The 16,850-nt window shown below is 68.4% G+C and overlaps 5 protein-coding genes across 5 annotated transcripts; 3 read left to right on the top strand and 2 right to left on the bottom strand.

The window, feature by feature from the left end:
* The first annotated feature begins 1,765 nt into the window (after positions 1-1,765).
* Positions 1,766-3,678, top strand: RHOBADRAFT_25431 (uncharacterized protein). The gene is made up of 8 exons (XM_018412684.1): positions 1,766-1,842; positions 2,002-2,046; positions 2,118-2,371; positions 2,447-2,594; positions 2,666-2,986; positions 3,069-3,143; positions 3,263-3,366; positions 3,526-3,678. The coding sequence occupies exons 1-8, from the start codon at positions 1,794-1,796 to the stop codon at positions 3,607-3,609; spliced, it is 1,080 nt and encodes a 359-aa protein (XP_018272421.1). The 5' UTR covers positions 1,766-1,793; the 3' UTR covers positions 3,610-3,678.
* Positions 3,679-5,010: 1,332 nt separating this feature from the next.
* Positions 5,011-5,184, top strand: RHOBADRAFT_6700 (uncharacterized protein; the record flags this gene model as incomplete). Its single annotated transcript, XM_018419144.1, has 1 exon — positions 5,011-5,184. A coding segment is annotated over one exon (174 nt), but the record flags the coding sequence as incomplete, so codon positions are not given.
* Positions 5,185-5,681: 497 nt separating this feature from the next.
* Positions 5,682-11,948, bottom strand: RHOBADRAFT_42701 (uncharacterized protein; the record flags this gene model as incomplete). Its single annotated transcript, XM_018414098.1, has 16 exons — positions 5,682-5,985; positions 6,058-6,967; positions 7,038-7,574; positions 7,641-8,419; positions 8,499-8,743; positions 8,824-8,969; positions 9,054-9,197; positions 9,273-9,576; positions 9,655-10,112; positions 10,183-10,255; positions 10,323-10,733; positions 10,811-11,215; positions 11,305-11,389; positions 11,458-11,578; positions 11,649-11,773; positions 11,830-11,948. 16 exons carry the CDS (start codon positions 11,946-11,948, stop codon positions 5,682-5,684), a joined length of 5,166 nt encoding a protein of 1,721 aa, XP_018272419.1.
* A 123-nt stretch (positions 11,949-12,071) lies between these two features.
* RHOBADRAFT_49481 (uncharacterized protein) lies at positions 12,072-13,883 on the top strand (the record flags this gene model as incomplete). The annotated part of the gene is made up of 2 exons (XM_018415252.1): positions 12,072-12,465; positions 12,535-13,883. The coding sequence occupies 2 exons, from the start codon at positions 12,072-12,074 to the stop codon at positions 13,881-13,883; spliced, it is 1,743 nt and encodes a 580-aa protein (XP_018272418.1).
* A 1,468-nt stretch (positions 13,884-15,351) lies between these two features.
* RHOBADRAFT_21654 (uncharacterized protein) lies at positions 15,352-16,783 on the bottom strand (the record flags this gene model as incomplete). The annotated part of the gene is made up of 4 exons (XM_018412555.1): positions 15,352-15,788; positions 15,861-16,218; positions 16,315-16,477; positions 16,539-16,783. 4 exons carry the CDS (start codon positions 16,781-16,783, stop codon positions 15,352-15,354), a joined length of 1,203 nt encoding a protein of 400 aa, XP_018272417.1.
* Positions 16,784-16,850: the final 67 nt, after the last annotated feature.

The following is a 16,850-nucleotide window of genomic DNA, read 5'->3' as shown; positions in this document are numbered from 1 at the left end:
CCTCACCGCTCGCCGAGCCCCTCGCCGTCGCTCAAACCGCGCCCTTCTCGCCCTCGCTCGACCTCCTCGGATCACCCTCTCGGCCCGCACCGCACGTCCCACGTACCCACCGCCTCCCTCTACGCCCGCTCCGACCGTCACTCGACCGCCGCCGCGCCCTCAACAGCCCGACTCGCCCGGCGACCGCCTCGACGACGACGCGGCCGCGGCGCCGCACCGCAGCCCGAGGCGCTCGGCGGCTCGGTGCACGGGCTCGTGCACATCGTACGATGGCGCTGAGCTGGTCGCGAGGCCGCTGCACGTTGTTTGCGTGTCGACGATGCGGCGACAACAACGAGATTCGCGAGGTCGAGGTTGGCGAGGACGACTCGGGCGAGGCTGGCGGTTGCGGGGCAGAGTTGTAGAGAGGTGCAGAGGACGTCGGTGCAGCGCAAAGGTTTCTCTAGCGGCGTGTCGTGGCTGAGAGGGCTGCTCGAGAGTGCCGCTATTGACGACGGCGACCCGGCGGCTGAGCCAGCCTGGGTCGTCTGGCGGTGCGTCGAGGCGACGAGTGGAGCATGATGGGCTCTCTCCAAGTACTCTCGCGCTTGTCGAGAGTGCGAGTCGAGCTTTCCAGGTCTCGAAAATCGTCGCCGTGATCACTCTCCAGAAGTGGCGCAAACCGGCAAGGCTCACGGCCGCTTGCGCTCTCTGCCTTGTGCACTCGCCCTGCACAGTCAGCTTGTGCACTGTGGCCTCGCCGGGCCCGAGCACCTGTGCCCGCCGCGCCGCCTGCTCGACCCACGCCCTCGCCTCCCTCCGCCTCATCACCTCGACCGCCAGCTCGACCTCGACACGGCTACCCCCGCTGCCAGCGACACCTCGCCCTTTCACTCACTCTCGACACGACGTCACCCCCGGTCCGCCGCACCTCCACACCCGCCCACCGTCAAAGTCTGCTCCCCCTCCCCCTCCTCCTCGTCCTGCCGGCGCGCCAGCTCGCCCTCGCCTTGCCTCAGTACTTTCCGCAGCGTGGTCCAGCCGGTGCAATACAGATTCAGCGCGGCGCATTTTCGGCTCTCATCGGCAAGGGAGGAGGCGAGGACGCTTCAGAGCTGGGACGGCGAGCGAGGCGCAACCAAGCGACCTGGCGCATCTTGTGCGCATGCGTCGCTGCCGGTCTCGAGAGATGGAGAGCGACAGCTTGACGAGAGCTTTCAGCGAGGCTTTGCGCGAGCGGGCGCAGTGAGCGAGAGCGGCGAGGACCACCACCAGCTTCCCTCGCTCTCTCGAGTCGGCGCAACTCGCTGGGCAGACGCGTGATTACTTGCATTGCATCGACTGGCTCCATGCGCACTCCTCCACAGAACGACGAGACTCTCTCGTGAAGACAAAGGTCAGCTCTCCGCCGGCGAGCGATGGAGGAGGGGAGAGGAGGGGGAGGAAAGGGGGAGGCAGGACCTTGGCGAGCGGAGGCAGGGCCGTGTCGCTGCGAGAGTTGAGGTCGACTGGTCGCTGTGGAGCTGGTGGAAGCCCGAGATGAGCTCGTCGACGCGAGGTGACGAGGAGGCGAGGTGCGCAGGAGGGGCTGGAGGAGCGGCGGCGAGCTGAGGCGGCGCTGTGGCGGCGGCGCAGTGGGTGCTGTAGAGCACAGCGCACAAGGCAGAGCGCACAAAGGCAGAGCGCACAAACGCTAAGGCACAAGGCTCGTTTGAAGCTTGCCGGTTTGGCGCGCCGCAGACGAGCCGAGCCTCTTGCTCTTCTTGCTCTCGCTCGCTCTTCACTCCGCTCGCTTCGAGACGAGCACTGCTGCCATGGCCTCGTCCAGCTCGACCCAGCCCGCCATCCAATTGACCGCAGCAGGTGCGCCCCTCCTTCCCCTCCCTCCCACCTTCGCCCCCGCCTCTGCCGAACCTCACGGCGTGCCGCGTGCTGACCCTCGCTCCTCCTTGCCCCCGCGAACAGAGGGTGCGCCCACTCCAGCACTCGCCTAGCACCCGACCCAGCTGACCCACCGCCCAACAGGTTTCGTATCCGGCGCCATCGCAGCATGCACAGCCGTCACCAGTCCGTCCCCCCTCCCCCTCCTCGCCCCGAGTCAGGCCGCAGAGCTAACCTTTGCCTCCTCGTGCCGACAGTCACCAACCCGATGGAGGTCGCCAAGACGCGACTGCAGCTCGACGGCGAGCTTCAAGGCCGAGCGCACCTCCCGCCCAAAGTCGCGGCCGCCGCAGCAGGCGCACCACCACCAGGAGCAGCAGCCATCCCTGAGATCCCGCCGAGCCTCAAGGCCGGGCCAAGTGGCAAGGTGTACACGAGCGCGCTCGACTGCATGCAGAAGACGTGGCGGCACGAGGGGCTCGGCGGCATTCAGCGAGGACTCGGAGCAGCAGTGCGTCCCCCCTCTCTCACTCTCCCTGCCTGCGCCGAGGTCACCAGCACACTTCCTGACGACGACTCTCCACAGTACGCGTACCAGATCGCGCTCAACGGCTCGCGGTTGGGCTTCTTCGAGCCGTTCCGCCACGCCATCAACTCGCTCGCCGGCTACGACAAGCGCGAGACGCACGCGTGGACGAGCATCATGGCGGGCGCGAGTTCCGGTGTCGTCGGAGGTGCGTCCTCGTCTCGCTCGTCCCGAACCTGGAGCGCCGACTCGAGCTCACGCTTCCGTCCCCGCCCGCAGCCATCCTCGGCAACCCGCTCTTCCTCGTCAAGGCGCGCATGCAGGCCTTTTCGCCGTTCAACCCGGTCGGCGCGCAGCACAACTACCCGTCGGCACTGCACGGCCTGCGCGCCATCGTCGCCAAGGAGGGTCCGCGAGGGCTCGCGCGCGGCGTCGACGCCGCCATGCTGCGCACGGCCATGGGCTCGTCGGTCCAGCTCCCGTCGTACAACCTCGCCAAGACGACGCTCGTCGGGTGGGGCATGGGCGACCACATCGGCACTTTTCTCCTCAGCAGCACCTTCTCGGGCTTGGTCGTGTGCGCCGTCATGCAGCCTGCAGGTGCGTCCCGCCGCCCGTCTTTCTCTCTCGGGCTCTCGATGCTCTCGAGTCCTCTACTGACGTCGAGGTACACGCCGCGCAGACACGGCCTTGACGCGCATGTACAACCAGTCGCCCAACTCGATCGGCCCGGACGGCAAGCCTCGAGGGCTCCTCTGTGCGTCCTCTTGTCCTCCCTTCCTCGTCGACTCGTCCTGCCACGAGCAGGCTCGCCTCGACTGTGGAGGTTGGCGCAGAAGCAGGACGCGCCTGTTGACCCTCCTCCTCGTCGCGCAGACAAGAGCCCGATCGACTGCCTCATCAAGACCTGGCGGACCGAGGGCGTCCTCGGGTGGTACAAGGGCTCGGTCGCACACCTCGCGCGCATCGCGCCGCACACGGTGCGCCCCACTTTCTCTCTCTCGCTATCACTCTCCGCAGCGCGTCCCGGTGGCTGGCCGGAGAGGGCCAGTGCGGGACGGCGCTGCGGCGGTCCCGTCGCCGCCCGCCGCAGCAAGCAGCACGGTCCTGACGCTTCTCTCTCGTCGTCGACGTTGCAGGTCGTCACGCTCGTCGCCAACGAGTTCATCTCGCGCAAGTGGACCGAGTACAAGCGCAGCAACGGAACGCTCGCGCGCGACTAGACGGAGTCGGGACGAGTAGACGAAGCGCGCCGCCGAGGCACAGAATGCAATGCCGTGTCGTACAACTGCAGGCGTCGTCGAGGAGAGTGCGGAGCGAGGGCTCGCGAGAGGAAAGCGTTCGTCGGCGACCTTGGTGGGAAAGCGAGGGCGGCACCGGGTCGAGCCGGTCGAGTGCAGGGCGGTCCTGGCGTGGTTGTCGCTGAAGCTTGCAAGCTCCAACGAGAAGCCCTTGTGTGTGAGAGCTTTACCCGCGGTCCGGGATCGCATCGGCGGGGGCTCGCTCGCGCGCCGAGGTGAGCGAGCGCCCTCACCCTCGTCTCGTCGCGCTGTCCCCGATCCTTGCACCAGTGCACGCACCACGACCATGAGTGGCCACAACTGGGCCTTCTCGCAGGTGCGCCCGCCACTCCCCTGCCGTCTCGAGGCCGCGAGAGCGAGTGCTGACTCCTCCATCTCCCCCCATCGCAGCTCAACAGGGCGGGTCCAATCGCCGCCTCTCTCTGGCTCGGGCCAGGACGCTGACCCGTGCAGTCTACTCCCACAGCTGGCTCCTAGCCCCGGGACCACGCCCGACAACGGCCCGACGCGCGACCGCACCGACGACACCCGTGCGCCCTCGTCTCGCTCTCTCGCCCTCGTCCCCCCTTCGAGTTTCGCCTCCTCACCCTCACTCTCTCTCCCCCTCCCTCCCCGGCTACAGTCTCGTTCCCCTGCGACTCGAACGCGCTCCAGGCCCAGCTCGAGCAGTGGACCAACGTCGCGTTCGAGTTCGACTCGCCCGACTTTGCCGACTCGACCGCCCTCGCCAACCCCGACTCGGACTCGGCCAAGCACCTCGGCAGCACCATCCCCGCCGCCGCCGCCGCCGCCTCGCCGACCGCCGGCGCAGATGAGCGCAACCGCTACGCCGCCCGCGTTGGCGAGTTCGGCTTCAAGCCCCTCCTCGTCCACGACCACGCCGAGCCCCACGTGCAGCCCACCGTCGACCTGAGCGCGCTCCTCGCCTCGTCGTCGGCTCAGCCGGCTGGCTCGCTCGTCGACCCGGCCCTGAGCCTCCCCTCGTTCGCCTCGGCGGCCCCGGCCCTTCCGCCGTCCTTCTTCGCGCCCGAGACGCCCGCCTCCGCGGCCGCCCCGCTCGACCTCGTCAGCCCGGCACAGTTCGACGCCGCGCCGTCGCCCGCCGCGTCGTCGTCGGCCGGCACGGTCTCGAGCTCGACGTCGGCCGCCAAGAAGGCCAAGGGCGCGTCGTCGTCATCGTCCGGCGCCGCCTCGAAGAAGAAGCGCGCGCCGTCGGCCGCCGTCGCCGCCAAGCTCGCGTCGGCGGCCAAGACGCTCCCGCTCCCCGAGGGCGTCGACCCCTCGTCGCTCAACGAGGACGAGCTGAACCGGCTCGCGATCGAGGAGGACAAGCGCCGCCGCAACACGGCCGCGAGCGCGCGGTTCCGCGTCAAGAAGAAGCAGCGCGAGCAGGAGCTCGAGCAGACGGCCAAGGAGCTGCGCGAGCGCGTCGCCGGCCTCGAGAAGGAGGTCGACACGCTCAAGACGGAGAACGGCTGGCTGAGGAGCCTCGTCGTCGACAAGAGCGTCAACACGGGCAGGAACGGCGCCGACAACACGCGCAAGCGGGCACGCGAGGACGACCTCGAGTCGTCCATCCTCGTGTAGCCATAGCCTTGCCGTACCCTGTTGTCCCCTCGCGTCTCCCTTCCGTTCAGTAACCCCCCTCCCTCGTCGTCGGCCTCGTCGGTGCCTTTCCTCCACCCTTGGGCACTTTCCCCCTCCCTCCCACCTCCTCCTCTCTATCAGTCGGTCTCTTGTCGTTTCAACACACTCTCCCGCAGTACCCCCCTCCTCTCCAATCTCTCCTGCCTCGTTTTGCCGGGCGGCTCCAACACGCCTGCTCGCACCTCGCAGGAGGACGGTCCTCGCTTGCAACTCTGCGCGCTTGTCCGTTTCTCTCATCTTTCCTGGTCCTCTCGTCGACTCTCGAGAGCGTCGCAGAGAGGCAGAAGCTATTCGTGACAACAAGGGAGAGAGAGAGACTACGAGAGGAACGAGAGGGCCGAGCGGGCTCACTCGAACACGCGCACGACGCCGGCCCGGTCGCCGCTGACGACGCACCGGAACGGCAAGTCGAGCACGGCGAGCGCCGTGATGGCCTCCTGGTGCGCGCGCAGGAGCTGCTGCTGCGAGTTGGCGATGAGGGTCGAGCGGTGCACGCGCGAGGGGGCCGCACTGGCGGCGGTCGAGGTCGACGACGACGGGGCACGGGACGAGCGGGATGCGCTCGACGTGCTGCTGCTCGAGGTCGAGGGAGGTGCGGCGGACGAGGGCGACTCGAGGTAGAGCGTCGGGCGCACGGTGCTCGTGTGCGTGCTGCGAGAGGTGCGAGCGTCAAGGACTTGCTCGGGCACAATGCCTCGAGGACAAAGGGGAAGAGAGACGCACCTGTACGACGGCATTTCCTCGTCTGCGTCGAGCCCGCTCACGACGGCGCTGCGGCTCGGCTTGGCCAAGTCCCAGAACCGCAGCTTGCGGTCCTCGCCGCCGGTGAGGAGGAACCCGCCCTCGCCGCTCGCCGACCGGCCGTCCTTGCTGCGGCCATCGGCGGTAGGTGCCGTAGGGTCGACGAGGAGCGCTGTGGCGGGACGAGTCGACGCTTGCGTCGAGTAGTCGGCGCCGAGGAGGAGCGCTCGGATCGTCGGCTGGACGGGCGCCACCGATGCCGCCCCGACGCCCACCGCCGGGCCGACAGATGCAGGCTTGGGCGCGGTAGATGCGGCGAGGAGCGCCTCGATGGCTGCAGCCGGGTCGAGCGTCGCGTCCTGCATGGCGACGCTCGCGGGCTCGTCGGCGCCGGCAAACATGTTGGACCGGCTCGACGATGAGGCCGACGCCGCCTGCGCCTGCTGCGACGAGAAAACCCGGAACTCGTCGACCTTGACGCCGAGGTCGATGTCCCACACCTCGGCGACGACCGTGCCCTGGCCGGCGGCAGACGACGAGGCGCCTCGACGACTCTTGCCCGGCTCGACGACCGGGTCCGACGCGTCGTCCGGCTCGGCAGCGACGACGATCCACCGCCCTTTGCCCTTGACCGGGTGCACGGCGATCTGGTTGACGCGCCTCGAGCCGACGCTCCAGCTGCGCAAGAGAAGGCCAAAGCGCAGGTCCCACAGCGCGAGGACGCCCGACGCCGTCGCGGCGACGAGCCACAGGTGCTTGCGGTCGAGGCAGAGCGCCGTGATGGGGCCAAAGTGGCGCGGGTTGGCGAACGTGTGCAGGGCGCGCATCGTGCGGATGTCGAGGACGATGATGGACGAGAGGGACGTGCCGAGGACGAGGTTGGTCGTCGTGTCTGCACGCGCGCAACGAGAAAGAGTCAGTCACTGAGCACGACTGTGAGAGAAGGAGAGACGCAGACGGACCGGTGTTGAAGCTCGCGAGACACGTGGCGTGGTCGCCCTCCTCGTCGAGCGGGTACTGGCGGATCAGGCACGGCTTGCTGTACCGCGGCATCGAGCCCGACAGGCTCACATCGACGCGGTGGATCCACACGGTGCCCGTCGTCGAAGCGCTCGCGACGCAGTGCGAGTGCTCGAGGACGCACACGGCCGTCACCTTGCCGCCCTGCCGGAACGTCTGCCTCGAGCGGCTCGTCACGTTCTTCTCGAGGCGCATCGCGTCCCACACCTTGACCGTGCCGTCGTCCGAGCCCGTCACGAAGAAGAGGTGGTCGGGCGAGACCTGGATCGACGTGACGGGGCCCGTGTGCTCGACGAGGTGGGCGATCAGGGTGCCGTCGGGTCGGCTCGGCGTGCGCTCGCGTGGCGGGAAGCTCGTGCGCAGGGCTTTGCGGCGAGGTATGCCGACAGGGACGTGCGGGCCGAGCTCGGGGAGAGGCTCGCGGTAGCTGTCGAGGTAGGTGCGCTCGAGGAGCTGCTTGATGCTCGGGTCGTTGCCCTCTGCGCGCAGCAGGCGACGGTCAGGACGGCTCGTTGAGGGATGAGGAAAGGGCTCGAGGGACGCACCGTAGGTCGAGACGAAGCGTTGAGGCGCCGGGACCTCCCTCGCGCTCGTGCTCCTCCGGAACTGCCCCGGCGACTGGCTCACGACGTCCTGCATGACGCTCGCCGCATCTGCGTCGCCCGCACTCGCCCGGTACCGCGCCTCGACGTCGAACAGGCCCATCGCGTTGGTCGAGTCCTCGGCGACGGCGGGCACGGCGCGAGCGACCTCGACGGCGTTGAGCCGGACGCGACTGCGCGGCTTGGCCGGCCCTGCGCCCGTCGCGCCCGAGACGCTCGACGTCGCCGATGTCGCGGTCGCCTCGCTCGCGGCCGTCGACGTCTGCGACACGGTGCGGTGCAGGTCGAGGCGCTCGCCCGGTGCGAGGGTCGTCGGCGTCGCCGACCTGGGCGTCCGACTTGACGGGTCGGGGCCGTCGCCGTCCTCCTCCTGGAAGCTGCGCATGCTCGACGTGGTGCCGCCGCCCATCTGGTGCGCGCCGAGTGCGAGTCGGCGGCGCAGGTCGTCGACGGGCGCCTGGCTCGAACTCGCGCGACGACTCGCGGCCGGTCGCCCTGCGCCGGTCGCGTCGCTGGACGCGGTCGAGACGCGCCTGCTGAGCGAACCGCCGACGTCGACGCCACCTTGGCCCTGGAGGCGGGACCGCGCCTGGTTGAGCATCTCGTCGGCCGAGAGGACCGAGAAGAAGATAGTCTGCGGCACGATGCCGAGGTCCTGGAGGTTGGCGGCGCTCGTCGTTGGCGTGAGGGCGTCGGGCGAGTCGTAGCCACGGGACGGGCCGCTGTAGAAGAGAGAGGCAAGAGTCAGGATCGCGCCGGACAAATCGTCGGCAGGAGGAGAAGGCAGAATCGTGCACGGACCCTTGTCGTGCCGCAGCCACCTTTGCGACGTACTCCCTCATGGCGCTCAACTTGTACTCGTCCTCGACGCTCATGCCCAACTGGCGCATGCGCTCGAGCTGGGCGTGGTCCTCGTCCGTGCGGACGCTCGCGTCACGAGGCGCGCCCTTGGTCGGCCCGCCGCTGCCGCGCGAGAGCGACCAGAAATGCGACTTGCCGCTGCGGGACGCCCACGAGACGGCGGCCTCGAACACGACACGCGAGAGCTGCGAGAGTGGTGGGCGCAACGAGCGTCAGGTGGGCGGGAAAGTGGGGAAGAGGGAGGAGCGAAAAGGGTGCGACGGACCGGCTCGCGAGCGTTGTCGAGTAGAGCGAGGTCGGTGATCTCCTTGATGTCGGAGCGCAGAAGGCGCTTGACGGTCGGGTACAGGATGCACCACTTGTCGGTCGTGCCGAGGAGGCTCGCGACCGTCGCGAGGAACGCCGCCGCACCTGCATCGTCGCTCCTTGCCGTCAGGGTATGCTCTGTCTTGCAGACACGAGAGAGAGAGAGAGAGAGAGGGAGAGGGAGCGTACCCTCGCGGATCCAGATATTGGGGTGGCACAGGAAGCCCGTGACCTGCCCGACGAGTTCCCACATCTTGCCCTTGGCGAGGAGCCGGCGCTCGGCGAGTATCGTGAGCGATTCGAGGACCTTGGCGACGACAAACTCCTCGGGATCTGCGAGTTAGGAGGCGGGTCCGGTGAGTGCGAGTCGCGGTGACGAGCGAGGGGGGGTGCGAGAGCGGGACGTACCTGCCAGGCTGAGCGAGATGAGCGGCAGGATGTACTCCTCGAGGCTCCTCGCGCCGACACAGCTCGCGACGTCGACAGCGCGCTCGTTCCACGCCGCCCGGAGGAGCCAGTCGCGCGTGTTGAGGTACGTGACGAGGTGGGCGAGGACGGCGTCGTTAGCGCGCAGGCGGCCGAAGAAGGTGCACAGGTTGCCGACCTGGACGAGGAGAGCGCGCTTGACAGCCGACGACGGGTCCGACAGGAGCGGGTTGACGTGGTCCTGGATGAGGGCGTGCAGCTCTTGAAGGCGCGTGTCGAAGTTGCCCTGCGGACGTTGGCAAGCTCGTCAGGGCCTGCCTGTACGTCGAACGAGAGAGAGAGAAGAGGAGAGGAGAAGACGTACGGCGTATGGCGAGCCCTCGAAGTCCTGCTGCAGGCCCTGCAGCTCGAACGTGCCCTCGCCCTTCATGGCCTCGGCCATCTCGAGGAAGCGCTGCGCCGTCTCGGCGAGCGCGGCGACGCACAGCGCGTACGTCTCGCGCGGGAGAACCTCGGGGTCGGTCGAGAACGGGCGCGTGTTGGGCAGGATGTACTCGGGGAAGACGTCGACGTTGGACGGCGTGATGCCGCGCACGAGGACGAGCGTCTGCGTGAGCGCGCGCAGGGCGACCGAGCGCACGGTGGCGACGTCGTCCTCGAGGAGCGACACGAGGTAGGGCACGAGGCGGTCGAGGCGCGTCTCGTCCGACAGGTACCGGTTGAGGGCCAGGAGGATCTCGAGCGCGCGCAGGACCGAGGCTGGGCGGACGCAATTGCGGATGTTGGCGCAGACGAGAGACAGGATGACGAGCGCTGGACCGTCTGTGCGCACCGGCGAGAAAAGGTCAGTGCACGGTCCCTCAAGATGACGAGACGAGGCTGGTGGACGCACCCTCGCTCGCGTTGCCGGCATCGACGACCATGCCCTCCTGCCCTGGAAGATGCAGACGAACAGGAAAGATGCCCTGTCGATGAGGTGAGTCAGTACCGCATCCGGGAATGCGGAGCGAGTACGAGAGCGAGCCGACGCACCTCGCCTCGTGCTCCTTCTGCTCGAGCCTTGCCGTCCTCGCCGTCCTGCGCACCCTGACTCTCGACCGTCTCGTCGAGATACCGCGCAATCATCTCCCACTCGCTCCACACGCGCTCGATGCGGTCGTCGGCGTCGGTGCGCAGCAACGTCTGCTGCTGCTGATGCTGCGGCCCGCCCGAAGCCGTCTCGGCGGGCGTACTCGTGCCAGGTCGCGCCGACGATGGTAGTACAGGATGCGGCGTCGGAGCAGGCGGAGGCGGGGAGGACGAGGGCTCGTTGAGGCTCGAGAGGAACGGGTGAAGGAAGGTGTAGAAGATGTCGGGGAACGCGGTCGAGCGGTACTGGGTGAGGTAGTCGTCGAACGAGAGGCGCGCCGACGGGTCGAGCGACACCATGCTGCGGATGAGGGACTGTCGCGAGGTCGAAAGGTGAGCGCTGGTTCGGCCGAGAAAGAGACGGCGAGAGAGAAAAAGGAGAGGGGACGCACCCGAATCTCGACGTCCTCGATCTCGGCGAGGTACGTCTCGAGGTTGTACTCGCCCTCGCGGTACTTGAAGAGCTGGCTGAGGGTGAACGGTGGCGTGCCCTCCATCCACAGCTCGGCGAGGACGCAGCCGAGCGAGAAGACGTCCATCGCCTCAGTCACCTTGCCGTCGCGCTTGCCGAACTCGAGGCCGTCCTTCTTGCGAGCCGTGTCGGACCCGGCGGCGTAGAAGCGCTCGGGCGCGAGGTAGCACGTGCGGCGAGACGACGTGTCAAAGTAGAACGAGAAGGCGGACGGGTCGTCGAGCGGCAGGAAGGTCGGCTTGAACGCCGAGGAAAAGTCGGCGAGGTAGGCCCAGTTCCAGGTCGTGACGACGACGTTCTCGGTCTTGATGTCGCCGTGCGAGATCTGTGACGGCGAGCGAAAGGAGAGAGGGAAGAGGAAGGTCAGCGCGCGCGACAGGGTGCGCGCTCGACTAAAGAGAGAGTTGGACGCACACCACGTTCTCGTGCGTGTTTGAGACCCGTCAGGAGCTGAAAGGCGATCCACCGCTTCTCGACCGAGGTGAGGAAAGGCCGTGTGCTGCAGAAGGGAGAGGGTGGGCGGTGAGCGAGGTTCTCTTGCTTTTCTGGCAGAGGAACGGGACGCACCTGATGCGGTCGTACAGGTTACTGGCGACCCACTGGCGCATGAGGTAGCCTGCGCGCTCCGTCTCGAGGGCGCGGCCGTACGCGAGGACGTTTGGGCAGTCGACGAGGGCGTCTCGCTCGACTGTCGAGTAAAGATCGACAGGTCAGCTCTCGGTTGGAGTGCAAGAGAGAGGGCAAGGGCGCAGACGGACCCTTGATGCGACGGTGGAACGGCTTGAGCGAGAGGGCCGGGTCGGGCTTGACGAAGACCTTGACGACGAGGGCGCCGCTCTTGTGGCGTGCGCGCACGCTCTTGAGGAAGCGAGACGACCCCATGCTACAATGCGCGAGTCAGTACGAGCCTCTGAGCGGAAGGGGGACGAGTGGGCGCACCTCTTGTCGTAGACGACCTCGCCTCCGAGTTCCTGGAAGAAAGGGTCGGTGCCCGGTTGAGCGCGGCCGGTGGCCGGGAGCGAGAGCGCAGCCTGCGGTGCGCTGACTGCTGCGCCCATCGTTGGTGATGGTGAGGGAGAGAGCGGAGCGAGGTGTCGGCGGGAGGCGAGTGTGGGGTAGCTTCATCAGCGTCCGCCTCCCCTTCGCTCTCACCACCACCAGCTGTGTCAAACTAGGCCACGATGGCCGCGCAAGGGCACCACGCAGCGCCCGCAGCCTGTCCCGCCTGCGCCAGAGCCGACCCGACTCGCCACTTCTTCTGCCACAACTGCATCTCGTCCTGGTTCGTCCCTCTCGCGCCTGAGCCTCCCCGTGCACCAAAGCTGACTCTGCAGTCCCGCAACAGCCTTGCCGACCACAACTCCCGCCGACAACAGCTGCGCAACGCCCTCACCCTCGTCACCGCAAAGGCCAACGCCCTCCTCTCGGGATCCGACCGCCCTCTCTCGTCGTCGCGCGCACCGCCACTTGGCGTCACCGACGAGCGCCTCCTCAAGGCCGACAAGTGGGTCCTCGCGAGCCGGGCCTATGCGGCGCGAGAGGCCGTCGTCAAGGCCAAGCAGGCCAACGCGCAAGGTGCGTCCTCTCTCTCTCTCTTTTTTGGCGACTGCGCGGCAAGCAGAGCTGACTTGCACTCTCCTGCAGTCGAGACCGACCTCGCCACCCGTCGAGCAGCCCTCGCCGCCCGCCGCGCCAACCTGTCGACCGCACGGTCCCTCCATTCGTCCCTCGCCTCCTCCTCGCCGTCGACCTCGTCCCTGTCCCTCCCCGACTCGCTCCCCGCCCTGGTCGTGCGCATCGAGAATCTTTCGGTCGCCCTCACGGCACTCGACAGCGAGATGGCCCGTGTCAGGGGCATCCTCAAGCGCGAGCTGCTCGCCGTGGTCGCCCTCGCGCCGCTCGAGCGCCCCCTCGCCGATCCCTTCCTCTCCTTCCCTGCGCCGAATCGCACCCTGTCCAGCACTTCCTCGACGGCAGACTCGCCCTCGTCCAGCACCGCAACCGCGACACCAACCCGCCGTCCGCCCTCGCAGTCCTACACCCTCTCGTCCCTCCCCCTCCCGCCGCTCTCCTTGCTCCTCTCGCTCCCGCCACCGACCCTCGAGGCCCTCCTGTCCCACCTCGCACACCTCGTGCGCCTCGTCGCGCTGTACGACCGCGAGGCGCTCCCCTTTGCGCCCGTCATGGGCCTCTTTGGCCCGGGCCGGCCGGGCGTCAAGGCGGGACCAGGGCGGGGCGTTCCCGCCGGTCGAGGCGGCGAGGGCGAGTCGGTCGGCGGAGCAGGGTCGTCGGCGAGGAGGAAGAGCGGGCTCGGCACGGTCGTGTGGCCGCTCGTGTTCGGCTCGAGGCGCCGCATCCGCAGCGTCGCGTCGTCGGTCCTCGGTGCGGCCGACGGCGCAGGCGACGGCAACGTCGATGCAGACGCGGACGACGACGACGGCGACGACTACTACCACGACACGGCCAGCTCGCGCAGCTACGCCCGCTCGTCGGCGTCGTCCTCGACCGCGAGCGCCGCAGTGGCAGGAACGACGCGCTCGTCAATCTCGCGGCGCAGCGCCAGACGCGCCAAACTCGTCCTCGGCGGCGCCGTCGCACTCGCGCTCGACTTTGCGTTCCTCGCGTGGGCGCGCGAGCGGCGCGCCGGTGCGGGCGCGAGCGGGCAGTGGCGGGTCGATGACCTCGATGACCTCGGGGCATTGATCCGCCGATCGACCGGCGTGCTCGACGGCGAGGGGCAAGGCGATGAGGGTTCGGGCCGGAGCGGCGAGCAGCGCGAGGAGGACGACACGCAGGTGTTCCCGCTGTCGATGGCCGACGCGCTCGCGCACTTTACCGCGCTCGCGCTCGGGCCGTCGTCGGCGTCGACGCCGTCGTCGAGGGCGGGCAGGAGCCGGGCGGCGCTCGAGGAGAGCGGCGTCGTGGTCGAAGGCGAGCCTGAACTCGACGGCGAGGACGACGAGGACGAGGAGTGGGACCTGGTCAGCGTGTAGCTATCTGTGTCGTCTCGGTGTTGCTTGTATTTCCACTCTGTCGCCTCTGTGCTTCATCGCGAGAGAAGCTCGCACGGTCCGCCCTCGTTCGCGTCCGAGCCAAATACGAAAGAATAGCAACTCGCGCTTGACTTGGTTTGTATTGAAACTGGTTCGAACCCGGCTCCTGTCGAGGAAAAGACCGAAAAGTCCCAAAAATAATAGTTAATGTCACCAAAATCGGACCCCATCTCCACGCCGGCCGGGCACCAGCCGGCCGCAGGCTGGCACCGACCAACTCTCGCTGAGTACGGCAAAGTGGCTCGGGAAGCGCGCTGAATTCCATCGCAGACACCTCCTCGTTCGATACATCGCAAGCAGAACGCCGTAGCCCCTCTAGATCAAGAGATAGCGTTTAAAAGAGGGTGCGCAGGATCCCCTGTTTTTGGTGGGTGGCCGGGCGTACGGGCGCTCCGCAGGGGTGCGCGCCGTGCGAGCGGCTCACCAAAGTGCGCCCGCTGCCCTCAGGGGCACGAGAGGGCGGGCGCGGCCTCGGAAGGACCCGTCCGCGACGGCTCGACTCGCTGAGCCGCCGGGACGAGTGCCACGACGAACAAGAGCTCTGAGCGGTCTGGGGACGCTCGCTATGGACAATGAGAGCTTTCGAAGAGGATTGGGCGCCGTCGCGCGGCGCAGGAAGGGCGCGAGGGGAAGCTTTCCGGGCCGAGAAGGGGGAGGTGCCATCGAGGGCGCGACTAACCTGCGGCGCGACGTCAAGAGGGTCAGTGCGCCGCTCGACAAAGAGTCTAGCCCTTTGAGACGGTACTGGACGCAAGGAGAGACGTGAGAGGGACGTACAAGGATGTGAATGAGCCGATTCAGAGCGAGAAAGGGCCGCATGCGGCGACAACCTCTGCCCGCTGACCCTGCGCCACCGCTCGACCTGCATAAGGGGCTGAGTCAGTCTCAGAAGTCGCCTTGGACGCGTCGCGAGGGGGCGGCGAGGGCGAGAGAAGAGGGAGAGGGGCGCCAAACAGAGGGAGGGGGAGAGGACGAGGACGCACCTGCAATCCATCGCTCGCAGAACCAGCCCGCCCTGCGCGATGCGCTCCTTACACCTGCACGCCCCCTCAACAGCCGCTCCCACAGGTCCACGAGTCGTTGCCGTCAGTCGAGAGCGGTCGGACGACGCGGTTTGCTGATGAGGACGCGGCGCGCCCTGCGGTGTCGGCTAGCGCTCGCGACGGTGCGTCGGCTTGAGCTGAACAAGCAGACGCGCAGATACTCTGTCGAGGCGCGAATGACCGACCCAGTCGTGAGGATGAGAGTGGGAGGAGGGAGCAGAGACGCGGGCTCACCAGGTCGAGGGCGACTCGCTCACTCGCGCAGCATGGCGGTCGACGAACGAGTGCTACGACATCTCATTCGACAACAGCTAGATATGTACGCCTCGCGCTCTACTGCACGAGGCTCTTCTCGCCCCCGACTGTCACTCCTCGTCCGCCTCCTCAAAGCCGTCAAGCAGCCCCTCGTCCCACGCAACCCTCGCGGCCTCCCACACCCACTGGACCTGCTCGGCCGTCTGGCACATCGTCGTGCGCTGGTCGCGCAGGCCGTCGACGGTCAGGCCGACGTAGTCGACCGCGCCGGGCCCGCCGCCGAGGATGCGCTGCGCCGGGTACGCGCCGAGCGGGTGCGCGTCGTCCTCGCTCGGGAGGGGGAGGGACGAGAGCGGTGGGCGTGCGCGCGCGAGGTGCGAGAGGAGCGGGAGGAGGGACGAGAGGGCGAGGAGGGTGCCCGTGCGGCCGACGCCGGCGGAGCAGTGGGCGAGGATGGGGGCGGCGGGGCCTGGCGAGGAGAGCGAGGCGTTGAGGGCGTGGATGCGGTGGATGAAGCGGACGAGGTGGGCGGGCGAGTCGGGGACGCCTGCGAGGAGGTGAGGGAGATAAGGTGAGCGGCGCGTGCGGCTCTGCGAGAAGGAGAGAACCGAGAGCGCACCGTGGTCTCGCCAGCCGAGGTACTCGACGTGGACGACTCGTCGACCCTGGTCGTCGCCCTCCCGACCCACCCGCAGCTCGCTCGTCCTCGCGCCGTCTCGCTCCTCCTTGCCCTCGAGCCGCACCCACACGCCCTGCCCCGCCTCGCCGCTCGCGCTCGCGAGTCGTGCCGTCGCGCCGAAGTCGGTCGGGAAGTACGGGTGGCACTTTTGCCGGCGGCCCTCGACGAGGGGCGTGAGCTGGACGACGAGGTTGACGAGAGGGAGAGGCTCGCTCGGGCCCGAGGCCTGGTGCGAGAGGGAGGTTGGCGGGGACAGAAGGAGCGAGAGGAAGTCGTGCACGGTGTGTGGGACGGGCGCCTGCGTGCCGGGACAGTGGGAGGGCAAGGGGCAGAGTTAGGAAGGCTGCGAGGCGGTACGAGCGCGCTCGAGTCGGGAGGGCTCGAGGGGACGCACCTGTGCCGCGACCCACCACCGCCTCGGGAGCACGTCGTCGTCGAAGCCGAGATCGGGCTCGCGCACGAGCGACGCGTTGACATAGCCGGCCTCGTCGCGGGCGGCGGCGGTGCGGAGCGGCGGGAGGCAGCGGGTGCGGTCGTACGCGAGGATGTCGCCGTACCTGCGCGCGCATTCGGATGGGTCAGGAGGATGTCTCGAAGGCAGAGAGGAGGGGCACGCACCGGTTCTTGTCGCGGTTGGTGCGGCTCGAGGCGGCCCCGACGGCGAACCAGTCTCGCTCGCCGGTGTTGGCCTGGCCGGCAGTGCGGCCTTGCGCCGGCTCGTGGCGAGGGCGCGTGTCGCTGATCGAGGCGCGGCGGAGGTATTCGCGTTCTTGAAGGGCGGCGAGAGCCGAGTGGAGCGCATTGCGAGACGGGGTGAGGAAGGGCGGGGGCGGTGCGAGAGAGGCGCGCTTGGGTGCGGCCATGGTTGCGAGAGCGCGCAGCAGTGCGGGAGCGTGTCCAGCTGGCCTCGAGGGGGGCGAGAGGTGGGCG

This window comes from Rhodotorula graminis, assembly GCF_001329695.1.
Source record: "Rhodotorula graminis WP1 unplaced genomic scaffold RHOBAscaffold_4, whole genome shotgun sequence".
NCBI lineage: Eukaryota > Fungi > Basidiomycota > Microbotryomycetes > Sporidiobolales > Sporidiobolaceae > Rhodotorula > Rhodotorula graminis.
The sequence above is the reverse complement of the archived record's forward strand: the minus strand, read 5'-3'. Positions and strand labels throughout refer to the sequence as shown.

What these genes read in the sequence shown, in the direction of transcription:
- RHOBADRAFT_25431 (XM_018412684.1), top strand. Translation starts at nt 1,794, where the DNA reads ATGGCCTCGTCCAGCTCGACCCAGCCCGCCATCCAATTGACCGCAGCA. An exon ending in AGCATGCACAGCCGTCACCA is followed by an intron (nt 2,047 to 2,117) that starts GTCCGTCCCCCC and finishes TCGTGCCGACAG; the next exon opens with TCACCAACCCGATGGAGGTC. An exon ending in CAAGCCTCGAGGGCTCCTCT is followed by an intron (nt 3,144 to 3,262) that starts GTGCGTCCTCTT and finishes CTCGTCGCGCAG; the next exon opens with ACAAGAGCCCGATCGACTGC.